The 14,551-nt window shown below is 39.0% G+C and overlaps 1 protein-coding gene across 4 annotated transcripts in view; it reads left to right on the top strand.

Moving 5' to 3' along the window:
• Positions 1 to 14,551, top strand: part of LOC124795151 (cysteine-rich protein 2-binding protein) — a 176,015-nt gene that overhangs the window by 140,648 nt on the left and 20,816 nt on the right. For all 4 annotated transcript variants that reach the window (XM_047259037.1, XM_047259036.1, XM_047259039.1 and 1 more), the window contains exons 8-10: positions 4,844 to 4,950; positions 10,619 to 10,824; positions 14,091 to 14,272. In XM_047259037.1, the coding sequence (XP_047114993.1) occupies positions 4,844 to 4,950; positions 10,619 to 10,824; positions 14,091 to 14,272 (495 nt within the window). The remainder of the gene's footprint in view (positions 1 to 4,843; positions 4,951 to 10,618; positions 10,825 to 14,090; positions 14,273 to 14,551) is intronic.

Here is a 14,551-nt window from a genome sequence, read left to right as displayed (position 1 = left end):
AGTTGTGTGTAATGAACTTCTGTTCTCCTAAGTGTTAATTTAAATCAATTGCATTCGTTGCATGATCAGTGAATATTAATGTATGTAAACAAACACAGAAATTTTTTATGTAATTAAACAACATTTTATGGCAGGGAAACAATTTATTTAGTAAATTAGGTCGATAAAAGAACAACAGAAAATAACATAAATGACAGGACGTGTGCTCTCTCTCTCTCTCTCTCTCTCTCTCTCTCTCTCTCTCTCTCTCTCTCTCTACGATCAAATAAACCAATGATTCCAGTTTCAGAAAACTTGTATGATTTATTCAAGAGAAAAAGCATCACAAATTGAGCAAGTCAGTAGCACATTGGTTCATTCTGGCCCTTATGCAAGCACTTATTCAGCTTGGCATTGATTGATAGAGTTGTTGTGTGTCCTGCTGAGGGATATCACGTCAAATTCTGTCCAATTTGTGAGTTAGATCATCAGAATCCTTAGCTGGTTGGAGGGCCCTGCCCATAATGCTCCAAATATTCTCAGTTTGGGGGGTGGGGGGTCATCCAGCGACATTGCTGACCAAGGTAGGGTTGGGTAAGCACAAAGACAAGTGATAGAAACTCTCACTGTGTGTGGGCGGGCATTATATTGCTGAAAAGTGAGTCCAGGATGGCTTACCATGAAGGACAACAAAACAGAGTGTAGGAGATCATTGATGTACTACTGTGCTATAAGGGTGCCACGATTGACAGCCAAAGGGTCATGCAATGAAAAGAAATGGCAGCCCAGATCATCACTTCCTTGTCAGATTGTGTGGCAGGCAACTGTCAAGTTAGTATCCAACCACTGTCTGGGGCATCTACAGAGGTGTATTTGCTGGTCATTGGGGCTCATTTCGAAGCAAGACTCCTCACTGAAGACATTCTATCCCAGTTAATGAGATTCCAGGCTGAAGACGTGTCTGGAGATGCTTTGGGCAGCATTACAGTCTTGTATATTGATAGGCAAAAATACTTGAAAATGACAACAAATCTGCTAGAGTTGAATATGTTTTACACTTTTGTTACTACTGAAGAATGAGCCAAACAATTTAATGTAATGAATTTGCTCATCTTATGTGGAAGCAGCAGCTCCCACCATTATGCGGCAGATATCGGAGAAGTTATAGAGGTAGTGTCTTTAACATTCCCTCTTCATTTTAATAATGCATTCCAATGAAGGCAAACTCATATTAGTATTTGTCAGTATCTTTTGAGGTAATCCCGTCGGTGGTTCACATATAAGCTGTCTCATTAATGGAGTGCTATTTATTATTCTCAGGTGTACGCCCATAGAGTTGGAAGACTTAACTGTCTTGTAGGTAACAGTCATCTGCAGACTGGCTAAAATCTGTTTTTCGGAAGATATAACTTATTTGTAGAAATTTTTACATTTTTCTTTGCCTTTTTAACTTAAAATGCACACATTTTGATATTGATAATGTTGAAACAGGAGTCACAAATGAATTTTATATTCAGATACGCAAGTACACAGATGATATTTGTGTTTAATTTTCTCACAAAGCCAATTTATATGACACACAAACACACATGCCATGTAATATTTGAGAAGTGACAATAGCAGACATTTATATAATAACGGATTTTTATGCCGGTTTTGGCTACTGCTGCCATCTAGCAGACAAAGTAGAAACTACACAATCTGTCGTCTCCACAGTCATTTGCAGGAGTCATAAATATGTGTTCTATTAGTCTTTTCCTATTGTTTGCCCCCATATGCTTTCAACACACTATACTGAACATACCTCCTCCTTCCCCTCTCTGTCTGTCCACCTCTTCCTCCCTCTGTCTGTCCTCCTCATTCTCCCACCTCTATCTGTGTGTCTCCATCTTTTCATCTCTGTCTTTGTATTTTCCTCCACCTTTCTTTCTGACCCTATCTTCCTCCCCTTGACTCTGACAATATTCTCCTCCCCCTCTTGCTTTCCAGCCTAACCACTACCCTGGTACACTTTTCACCTGCCTCATGCATCCCCCCCCCCCCCCCCCCCCCCTCTGTCCACTTCCTCCTCACCCTTGCTCTGTGCAGCCCCTCCTCTTTGCGTCTCGACCTGTCCCCAACTATGCTTATTGGCAAGTATAGACCCTGCTGTATAGTTCAATAAAGCAGGCCAATACTACTCCCACAACACACAAGTCATGCAGGGCAGCCTGTATTTTGGGATGCAGGAAAACATTTCTTGTCCCTGACATGTAAGATACCCTGCAAAGCTGGTTGATTTGGTAGGCTCTTATTGTCCCCACACTACTTGCCTGTCATGCAGGGCATCCTACTCACCAGGGGCTTGGGAAAACACTATAATGGAAAACTTGTTAACTGGCATGACATCATATGTCTCCAGATGCTATGTGTTAATTATCAGTGAATTGAGAGCCTCTATATTTTCATCAACTATCTGGATAAATAGAAATGAGTTTCAACAGAGGTGCACAGCAGATTTCCAAGAGGTTTCAGCTAGTGACTGTTGCACTTCGGAAGCTATGCACTGAGTTCATTTTTCCAAACAATAGTTACTCAAATATCAAAGAACTAATAGATACTGAGGATTAGCAGCATTAAGCAGCCCCACAGAGGAGCCCTGGGACTGCCAAACCCGTACCCAGCCAAGACTGACCAACATGCCTGTAGTGGTTGCCATCTGCAGAACTAAGGTGCATGTGCAGTTCATCAAATCTACGGCTGGAAGCAGGGACAGCATTTCACTAGTACCTACCCTCTACATATCTATTGCCTTCTTCCTAGTCATCATCTCTTTTGTATTTCTTTTGCTCTTTCTGCCCTCCTGCTGCATATTTACCTCTGCCCTTCACTCTAATTATGTTTGTAGGTCACACACACATTTCCTTAACATTATGTGCCTTACCCCCTGCCACAGTTTTCTTCATTATTTGTTCCTCTCTAGCCATCCTCCCAATCCTCCTTCATTGTATACTTTTGCTTGCACCTAAGTGAGTTAAATCAACCCCTGTAATTATATTCCCATCCCCTTCAGTCTCTTACACCTTCTAACTGTGGCCAACCATCTCTTCCATACCACTCTAATCTATTCAAGAGAACCAGCAGTGTTGGGTGAATGTAACTGGTTGGTTGGTTGGGGGAGGGTTAAACAGACTAAACAGAGAGATCATCACACTCCTAATAAAGAGGTGTGTCATCTGAAGTTAGTGATGTAAGCCAGAAGTATGCAGGAGTAGTAAAATTGAGGCATTTGCAAGTTGTCTGTCAGATTAAAACTGTGTTCTGGTCTGGGACCTTTGCATTTTGCAGGCAAGTGCTATATGTACTGACTGAGCTGTCTAAGCATGACTCTCGACCTGCCCTCATGACTTTACTGCTGCAAGTACTTCATCTACCTTCCAAATTTCACAGCTCTCTGCACACCATGCAGGACTAGTAGTCCTGGAAGGAATGATATTGTGGAGACATGACTTATTCACAGTTTGGGGAATGTTTCCAGAATCAATTTTTAGTCTGTAGTACTCGCCGTCGAAAGACAAAGGTCCCAAATTTGAACACACATTCGTAATCTGCCAGGAATTTTCATTGGATTACATTCGTTGTCATCATACAGGCCCATCAATGTGTGATTGTCTGGGTGCCATGGGTACTCAAAATGATCACTTCTGGTTTGCAGTACTTGGACATCAGTCATTACATTTCTGACATGTTATGGGCAGTGGCCATGCCTTATGCTGTCTCCATCTACCTTCATACAGAAAACGTTAGACTGTTACCTTGCCCAGAACTTTCTTCAGATTGCTCATCCAGGGTTTTTGAAAGACAGACCTGCCACCACTTTCCAGCCACTATGATTGATGAACTGTGGGATAGAGTTGAAGCAGAATGAAATGATGTATCCACATGTGTCAGCCAAGCACAGTTCAACTCGATGCCCAGCTGAGCTACAGGCAGTGTTGCTGAGCGGAGGTGGCAGCCCTGTGTACTGAATTTTGCACCACGATACCCCAAGTCACCTATGTATTTGATGCTACTGGAGGTGGCACGCCCCTCTGAACTAAGTTTTGCATCCTGATATGTCAAGTCACCTATGTATTTAATCTTGTGTTATTCTTACTATGTGGTATATGAACAGTAGGTATATTTTTTTTAATTGCTGTCCTTCTTGGTGTTGCAATTGTAATGGCTGGCAGTGTAGTTACTGATGTACTTTTGTGAACAAATTTGTCTAATTGAGTAACCTGTTGCGCATGTCATTTATCCTAAGGTCCAATCCTCACACTCCTAGCTGTTTTACTGATCTACTTGTTCACCCGTAATGTTTATGAAAATAATGGCAGTCACATCCTCTTACCTTATTATTCCTTCACAACTGAATGATAGGATGATTCTCTGAACATTCAAAATTGTATTGTGCTTACTTTTATTTTACATGTTGTAAGATAGATTTTAAGGTTATCAATAGTAGATAATGGCAACATTACACTGAAACAGCTAGGTGACCTTCACAAATAAAAACATTGTTCTTAATTACTCTTGGTTATTTCCATAAGCATTCTAGTGTGATAGGAAATTGGTTAAACATTTCAACTGGATAATAATAGATGTGCCAAAAGGAAAATGGTCTTACTTGAAACAAAATACCAGTGGATGTCTGTCTTCATATCCGAATTTCACAACATTTTATTAACAGCTATCAAGTTTTTGATCCCATGTGTATGCTACACAGGAGAAACAAGTTAAATGTGCATATATTTTTATCCTACTGTTCTTAGATTGTAAATTTAGTGATGCATTGCTTGAGACACACTATTACTGATAGTAATGTACTGTGAAAATGTTGCAGGTTCCATCTTCTAGTGATTCTGTTTGTCTGTCGGTGGAAGAATCTTTCTTAGTGAAGTTGGTGGGTTCAAGTCTGCTCAAACCATTTTACAGCCCATATACTAAAAGGTAAAATTATTATTTTTTATTTTGGTTTGACGTGCTTATGAGCACGTGAAATAACTTGTATGTCTTTCTTTTCTCATTTCTTTCTTTTCAGAAGTATTTCATTCTTTCCCTGTGTTGTTCTCTTTTTGTCTGTCCTTTTTGTGTGCATCTTTTGTTTTCTCCTGGGAGCCCTTGGAACTTTTTACTTTTGCTATGAACATTTCTCTTTCCTTATTTCTCCCTCTGTTATTTTTAGCCCCTCATGTTTGTTTTAACTTTTTTGATCCACACAATTGATATTTTTGGGTTTCTGTCAAATCAGTTAAAATTTTGTTGTTGTTGTTCTAACCTTTTAAGATGTTCATAGAATACAGCTCTCCCCTTCCTCACCATGTCTAGTATTCACTCTATTCTTTCACAAACTCCTTTCTTACCTCTTAATTTCCATTTTACATTGCCATATTTGACACCTAAGATTCTCCTTACTATTTTTCTTTCTGTTTCATCTAGTTGTTTGGCTGTATTTAACAAAAGACATTCTGGTTTAATACAGTGTTGTAGAGCCAGAGTTTTGCATTTATGGATAGAGATTTTTTTTGTTATAAAATATTTTTTTAATTGAAAAGCCAGTTGCATTTTTCCTGGCCCTGCTAAGTTGGGTGCATTGTTCAAAGCATTTGGTTGTATTATTTGACCTGCATATTTAAATTTTGTAATCTTTTTTTTATTCTTCCCTCTCTCTCTCTCTCTCTCTCTCTCTCTCTCTCTCTCTCTCTCTCTCTGTGTGTGTGTGTGTGTGTGTGTGTGTGTGTGTGTGGTTTTTTTTTTTTTTTTTTCTTTTTTCCCTCCAAAATATATACATCGGCTTGCTTCTGAAGCTGCATTGTTGCATATTCTATAAATTGAGCTGCGATGGCAAGATTGTCTGCAAAAGCTGAGCAATCAAATATCAGATTATCTCCTTTTCTCCCAGTTATGATTCTGTAAATTCCATCTTTTATCCTTTTTCTACATTCCCTGATTACATTTTTTGTATCCAATTGAACAACAGTGGGAATAATCAGTCTCCTTGTCTTATACATTTTGATCTCACAAGTCATTTACATTTACATTTATACTCCGCAAGCCACCCAACGGTGTGTGGAGGAGGGCACTTTACGAGCCACTCTCATTACCTCCCTTTCCTGTTCCAGTCGCGTATGGTTCACAGGAAGAACGACTGTCTGAAAGCCTCGGTACGCACTCGAATCTCTCTAATTTTACATTCGTGATCTCCTTGGGAGGTATAAGTAGAGGGAAGCAATATATTCCATACCTCATCCAGAAACGCACCCTCTCGAAACCTGGCGAGCAACCTACACCTCGATGCAGAACGCCTCTCTTGCAGAGTCTGCCACTTGAGTTTGCTAAACATCTCCGTAATGCTATCACGGTTACCAGATAACCCTGTGATGAAATGCGCCGCTCTTCTTTGGGTCTTCTCTATCTCCCCCGTCAACCCGATCTGGTACGGATCCCACACTGATGAGCAATACTTAAGTATAGGTCGAACAAGTGTTTTGTAAGCCACCTCCTTTGTTGATGGACTACATATTCTAAGGACTCTCCAAATGAATCTCAACCTGGCACCCGCCTTACCAACAGTTAATTTTATGTGATCATTCCACTTCAAATCGTTCCGCACGCATACTCCCAGATATTTTACAGAAGTAACTGCTACCAGTGTTTGTTCCACTATCATATAATCATACAATAAAGGATCCTTCTTTCTATGTATTCGCAATACATTACATTTGTCTATGTTAAGGGTCAGTTACCACTCCCTGCACCAAGTGCCTATCCGCTGCAGATCTACCTGCATTTCACTACAATTTTCTAATGCTGCAACTTCTCTGTGTACTACAGCATCATCCGCGAAAAGCCTCATGGAACTTCTGACACTATCTACTAGGTCATTTATATATATTGTGAAAAGTAATGGCCCCATAACACTCCCCTGTGGCACGCCAGAGGTTACTTTAACGTCTGTAGACGTCTCCTCATTGATAACAACATGCTGTGTTCTGTTTGCTAAAAACTCTTCAATCCAGCCACACAGCTGGTCTAATATTTCGTAGGCTCTTACTTTATCAGGTGACAGTGCGGAACTGTATCGAATGCCTTTCGGAAGTCAAGGAAAATAGCATCTACCTGGGAGCCTGTATCTAATATTTTCTGGGTCTCATGAACAAATAAAGCGAGTTGGGTCTCACACGATCGCTGTTTCTGGAATCCATGTTGATTCCTACAGAGTGGATTCTGGGTTTCCAAAAACGACATGATACGCGAGCCAAAAACATGTTCTAAAATTCTACAACAGATCGATGTCAGAGATAAAGGTCTATAGTTTTGCGCATCTGCTCGATGACCCTTCTTGAAGACTGGGACTACCTGTGTTCTTTTCCAATCATTTGAACCTTCCGTTCCTCTAGAGACTTGCGGTACACGGCTGTTAGAAGGGGGGCAAGCTCTTTCACGTACTCTGTGTAGAATCGAATTGGTGTCCCGTCAAGTCCAGTGGACTTTCCTCTGTTGAGTGATTCCAGTTGCTTTTCTATTCCTTGGACACTTATTTCGATGTCGGCCATTTTTTCGTTTGTGCGAGGATTTAGAGAAGGAACTGCAGTGCGGTCTTCCTCTGTGAAACAGCTTTGGAAAAAGGTGTTTAGTATTTCAGCTTTACGCATGTCATCCTCTGTTTCAATGCCATCAACATCCCAGAGTGTCTGTATATGCTGTTTCGAGCCACTTACTGATTTAACGTAAGACCAGAACTTCCTAGGATTTTCTGTCAAGTCGATACATAGAATTTTACTTTCGAATTCACTGAACGCTCCACGAATAGCCCTCCTTATGCTAACTTTGACATCGTTTAGCTTCTGTTTGTCTGAGAGGTTTTGGCTGCGTTTACACTTGGAGTGAAGCTCTCTTTGCTTTCTCAGTAGTTTCCTAACTTTGTTGTTGAACCACGGCGGGTTTTTCCCGTCCCTCACAGTTTTACTTGGCACGTACCTGTATAAAATGCATTTTATGATTGCCTTAAACTTTTTCCATAAACACTCAACATTGTCAGTGTCGGAACAGAAATTTTCGTTTTGATCTGTTAGGTAGTCTGAAATCTGCCTTCTATTACTCTTGCTAAACAGATAAACCTTCCTCCCTCTTTTTATATTCCTATTAACTTCCATATTCAGGGATGCTGCAACGGCCTTATGATCACTGATTCCATGTTCTACACTTACAGAGTCGAAAAGTTCGGATCTGTTTGTTATCAGTAGGTCCAAGATGTTATCTCCACTAGTCGGTTCTCTGTTTAATTACTTGAGGTAATTTTTGGATTGCGCACTCAGTATAATGTCACTTGATGCTCTGTCCCTACCACTCGTTCTAAACATTTGAGTGTCCCAGTCTGTATTTGGTAAATTGAAATCTTCACCTAAGACTATAACATGCTGAGAAAATTTGTGTGAAATGTATTCCAAATTTTCTCTCAGTTGTTCTGCCACTAATGCTGCTGAGTTGGGAGGTCGGTAAAAGGAGCCAACTATTAACGTAGCTCGGTTGTTGAATGTAACCTCCACCCATAATAATTCACAGGAACTATCCACTTCTACTTCACTACAGGATAAACTACTACTAACAGTGACAAACACGCCACCAATTAATTTTACATAATTTTGTTAATACGTTACATTTTAACATAGGTTTACTGGATTCAAGGCTTTGCTCACTTCTTCCATGACCTCTACAGTCCCTGTATTATTACTAGCATACTCCTTGCTTGTAACAGTGTATGCTAGCACTATCCTCATCTCCAGTTTTTGTTTGTCTTTGGAACTGCCATAGATACTGACATGTCCCCATTTTAAACAAATTGGTGCACTGAGCAATTAGAGGAATCCTTCCTCTTCACTCAACTCTTAAAATGCCTTGTTTGGTTGATTTAAAGTTCTTATTTGTATTCTCTCTATTAATTAATGAGCATTTTAGTAATGTGAGTGCATATTATTATTAACTGATTTTTATTTATTGTTTGTTTTAGTGATTCCTTTTTACTGTTTGCTCCTTTTATATAAGTTGAGTCCTTTTAATTATGTTTGCGGTGGTTATGAAGTCTATATTGCTTACTGTTCGCCGTAAGTTAAAGATTATGTTAATACCATATGCGTTTCGCAGCAGCAAATCTCACTGAGTCTCCTTGCTGGAACTTCTCCATCTGAAATTGCTAAAGATAATTTATCGCTTTACGAAAATCAATCGGTTCAGCCAAGTGCTATGCTGTGTCATGTGTATGGAATGTGGTGTCCAACTTTAGTTCTAAAATTATTTAGGTCTTCGGATAAATGCAGGTTCGCACCATCAAACCACACAACACTTCTGAACGACTTGCATCTTTGTAATCACTGAATATTTCTTTTGAAATGCTTAAGGGTTATGAACTCTACACACCTGATACTCCTTTTGTGCTTTTATACGTATTTATTTTCTTCAATACCATAAAACATAAATTACTACCTTAATGGCGGCTTCCATCAATTTCCTCTCAATCCGACGTAGAACATCTCTCTTCCAATGTCCAACATGGAATAATTATCTCTTTGCCGTAGCTTAATACAGTCTGTATATCTTTGTTATAAGTTCGCACGGAGATGCTTAGATTCCATGGAGTATTTATCTCTCGCACAGGTATTTTACATTTATCATTGTATTAATAGTCTGTCGCACTTTATTTATAGGTTTTTGCACCACAAAACGCTACATTGAGATTCATTGATAATATTTTCATGATTCAGACCAATTAAAATGAAAGTCTCCACATTTTCCTACAAAAAAATTTTAAACTGAAAATTTGTTATTAATAGTATGGAATAATAAAAACTATCATCATCTAGTGGTAAACACTACTTTTTGGAAATACAGTAATTAAAGAAAGTTCTTAGTGTCTCGTGAGCCCAAAACAGTACCACATATGCTCCTAAATCAACTCTGTCTGAACCTTATCAGCTTCCTGGTGGATTATAAATAATATAAGGAGTAGAGTACAACAATTCACACACACACACACACACACACACACACACACACAAACAGAGAGAGAGAGAGAGAGAGAGAGAGAGACCGGGGGGGGGGGGGGCATAGACCTTCCCATATCACCCTTTCAGTTACACTGTTTTTACCAACTGTTGCACTGTATAAGTCTTCTGTGAACAACTTTTCCTCTGCTTAAGGAATTGTTAAATTTTCTGTCACAGTGGACGCAGTTCAGATTCAAAAACAGTCGCACAACAGAAGGCTTCTTAGCAATGCAAGCTGTCTCATTTTTATTGTTTTGAGGTACTAGATAATAAAGAAACTTTGTTGTTAGTTGTTAAGGGGACAAACATAAAACTGATTAAAAGAAAAAAGACAAAGTTTTATGTGCTATATTTGGCACAGCAGAATAGTGATTTGATATCAAGGAGAATTGTTGTAGAAGTTCCAATTGCATGTTTTATTCCACTGTTTGTTTAGTATATTTTTCAGGAAGTTCCTTCAATCGATCTCCTGCCAAAAGAATTTCTTAAAGTACAATTTTCTGTTGTAATATTATTTGACAGGTCTGATTCTAATTGAGTTTTTATTGACACTCTCAATTTCTTTAATACTGTAGAATGATTAAACCATACATTCGTCAAGACTGGGATTCAAAACCTCTCTGGATGAAATTCCTTCAGGAATTGGATGAGAAAACTAACAGAACCAATCCGTCATGGCAGCCACTTCAGTTACATCCTATAGACTACTGTTACATACAGCGTGAGCATGTGCCTGTGATTAATGCTCTGTGTCACGAATATTTTTATCCTGGAATTGATGGTAAGCTTTAAACAATTTTACATTAATGGAAAAAACGTGTTATCATAATAACTGAGCTAACTCTGAGAATTTCATAATTCCATTCAAAATCTTGTTAAAATCAAACACTTTGTTAGAATGGAGATGGGTATAAAAAGAACAGCTGTATCAAATGTAAATAAAAATGTGTTAGAGCTTGAGTTTTGGAATTTGTAACTCTAATAACTGTATTTAATGTTTTTTTTCTTCTTCGTCTTCCTGCTCCTGTTCTTGTTCTTGTTCTTGCTCTTGCTGACACACTCAGAGAGTTTCTTGATTTTGCAGCTGATAAGTAAATATTCTCATATAGAGTTTGTCTTCCTTTCACGCTTCCATATCTTTCGAGCTAAAATCAAAACACTTTTCAGTTATAATTTTAAACTGAAAATTTGTTATTAATAGTATGGAATAATAAAAACTATCATCATCTAGTGATAAACATTACTTTTTGGAAATACATTAATTAAAGAAAGTTCTTAGTGTTTCGTGAACCCAAAACAGTACCACAGCTTTTCCTTTTTCAGTCATCCTGTTCCTACATAAACCTTATTTTGCTATTGTCTGCTTCTGTGTGTATTACATACTAATCTTTGTATCCCTCTCCACTAGACAGCATATGTATAATAAATAGGATCATTCTGAAATGTGTTGTCAGACCGTTGTGTGATCACAGACCTCATATATTCGATGGTAGGTACACAAGGTTCCATTTTTAGTACCAAAATCATACTGTCTCTAATTCAGTCCTGGTGTGGTTGAATGCTCATTTCCTTTTTGCTTCATCATAGTACAAAAATATTTCAGTGTTCCTGCTGTTATTGACCTGACAGTATCACGAGTGGGTATATAGTTCTTTTATTAGCATCCACTGTCTTTTCACCAGATATTGTGTGAGTACACTTTTCCTAGATGAAAACTCATACTTTTACTTAATGCTGTGGTGCTTGTATGATATGGTTGTCCATCTGCACAACATATATACTGACTCACTGACTCAGACTGCCGGCGCATAGTTAGGGACAAATGGAAGAATGGGGTGGTAATGCTCAGCTTCACTCAACTCTGTGGCCATGTAATGCAAAGCATTGAAAGAGAAGGCTATGTCAAAATGACAGTATGATTACAATCTTTACTTTGGTAGGAATTATCTGGAATATCTTTCCTGGGACACACATTCAAAGCCTCTTCAATTTGTTGCTCCTCTGTATACATAGCTCCTCGTATGCCACATGTGTTCAATCATTTAATGATTTCTTTGTGACAAAACATTTCTGTCAAACTTTGAAGGGTTGTGGAAGGGGAGAGGGGGGGGGGGTGAGGAAAGGAACCCATACATGGAAACTTCATCCAGTGACTTATGTCAGACTCAACAAAGGAAGTGAGTGCCTCATCATGCTGGAATCACATACATCAATGGACTGCAAGTGGCATGTTGTCCACTAATTCCAACAACACTTCATATAGTTATCACTAAGGGAAAGTTAAAGAGGAGGCATGCAGTCATCCAATCAAGTTATCTGATACTGTGGTAACCCATAAATTTATTGTAAACTGTCTTCAATAATCTTGGTTGTAGGTGGCGTGGGTATTCTCTTCTACCCAAATATGACAGTTGTGAATATTGAATACAACTCCACAGGTGAAGGATACCCACCTCCACGAACAATATGTGCATAATAATAATGATGTATGGTGCTGTTCTGCAAAAACAAACACACACACACACACACACACACACACACACACACACACACACACACACACCAGAATAGTGTGTCAAACGTACTGCTACTACCCTGCCCTCATTGCCACTGAACACAGACAGCTTTTACATGTAAGGGACAGTCAAATGCAAATGAGGCAGATGAGAAAAAAGTAAGTAAACTTTTTATTATTTCAAAAGTAGTAACTGTAACTGTTAATTCATTTGTCCCACTGAGAGACAGGATGGTCAGTGCCTTAATGGAAAAATGTTTACAGTTGCCAATGGAACAATGAGTGTACCAAGGTGTGCAGGTCTTCATGTGAAGCAAATTGATGGTCACAAAAGCCTTTCCTCAGCACTTCAAAAGTATGGATATCATACAGGGAGAGATTGAGACTGTGTGGGAGATGCATTGGGGGTTTCCAGTGAAACTTCTGCAGTGTAATAGAAACAACCTTGGCAGCACGTGGGCGGGCATTATCCTGCAACAAAAAAACTGATTCTGTCCCTCAGCATTCCTGAGTGTTTGGACTTGACAGTGCACTTCAATTTTTGCAGAGTGTCCGCATACTGCTGTGTGTTAAATGTGGCACCCTGTTCCAGAAAGTCAGTTAGGAGTGGGCCCTTGAGGTCAAAGAAAAATGTCATCATGATTTTCCCAGAGCTGTCGTGCATGATTTTTTATTTTTTTGGTGGGGGTTAATCTGTGTGCTTCCATTGTTGGCTTCGACTCCTGCTCACCGGCTCAAATTTATGATGCCATATTTCATATCCTGTGACAGTATTGACCACAAAACGATATCCTTCATTATGATACCGTTCCAGGTGATGGAATGATGTTGACATTTTATTCAACTTATACTCCTTTGTCAAACTGTGGGGCACAGATTTTCTGGAACTTCAGATGCTCTGTCATGATGGCATGAGCAATCCCATGACTAATGCCCAAAATAAGCCAGATGTCTTCGATCTTCCACTGTCAGTCATTTCTGATGGCAGTTGCCATTGCATCTTTAACAGAAGGGGTAATGACGAAATGGGCCTGTCCTAGTGGTTGTATTCTTTCAGTAACACCAGACCTTCTCGAAATCATTTATTCCAAGCAAACATACGTACACGTGACATACTGTGTTCGCCATAAACAGCGGACATTCGGGCATGAATTTCACGTCCTGGCACTCCCTCTGCAGTCAAAAATTGCACTAGACTTGACCAGTCCTGTTTCTTATCTTCAATATTGAAGTCGGCCATGACGTGCTTGTTATATAGTCTGTCTCATTTTCATTTGACTGCCCTTCGTACATAGTATGGATTTGCAAAAACTTTTCAGTTTCCCACTGTCACTTTCGCTGACACTGCCTTTCGCATTTAGAAAAGTAATGAGCTCATTCCATGCTGAAATCTCTGAATGAATGTTGAATGTGTATCTTAATTCTGAATGGTAACTACCGTTTTATGAGAGGAGTGAAAAAAATTATCTTCGAAGTATGTATGTTCTCTGTGTCTCTTGGTGTATTAATTATGATCCAATTTCATTTCACAGTTTCTGAATGTCTACATTATCCAGAATTCACCTGTGTTGTGCTTTACAAGAAGCTTGTAGTAGGTTTTGCGATAATGGTGCCAGATGTATCTAATGTTGAGGCGTATATTTCATTCATTTTTACAAGACCGGAATGGAGAAAAGCTGGGATTGCAACATTTATGTTATACCATTTAATACAGGTGTGTATGTATTCATTATTACAAGCTTATATGTTGCCACATTTAAGCACTGATGTAAGATGTTTTGATTTATTGTTCACTGAGGAACAAGTGATGTACAAATTCTGTTGCAGCATTTTTGCTCTGTTAGTCTGTGACTTCAAATCACTGTCATCTGTACATCATGTATTTAGATTCAGATTCTTAATTTACCATTGACCAACTGGGGCAGAATAAGCATTTTACATTGATAGCATATTACATTTTCCTTCAGTAGTACCTTAAAACTAAACAAGCCTA

This window comes from Schistocerca piceifrons, chromosome 4 (genome assembly GCF_021461385.2).
Source record: "Schistocerca piceifrons isolate TAMUIC-IGC-003096 chromosome 4, iqSchPice1.1, whole genome shotgun sequence".
Taxonomy (NCBI): Eukaryota; Metazoa; Arthropoda; class Insecta; order Orthoptera; family Acrididae; genus Schistocerca; species Schistocerca piceifrons.
The sequence above is the reverse complement of the archived record's forward strand: the minus strand, read 5'-3'. Positions and strand labels throughout refer to the sequence as shown.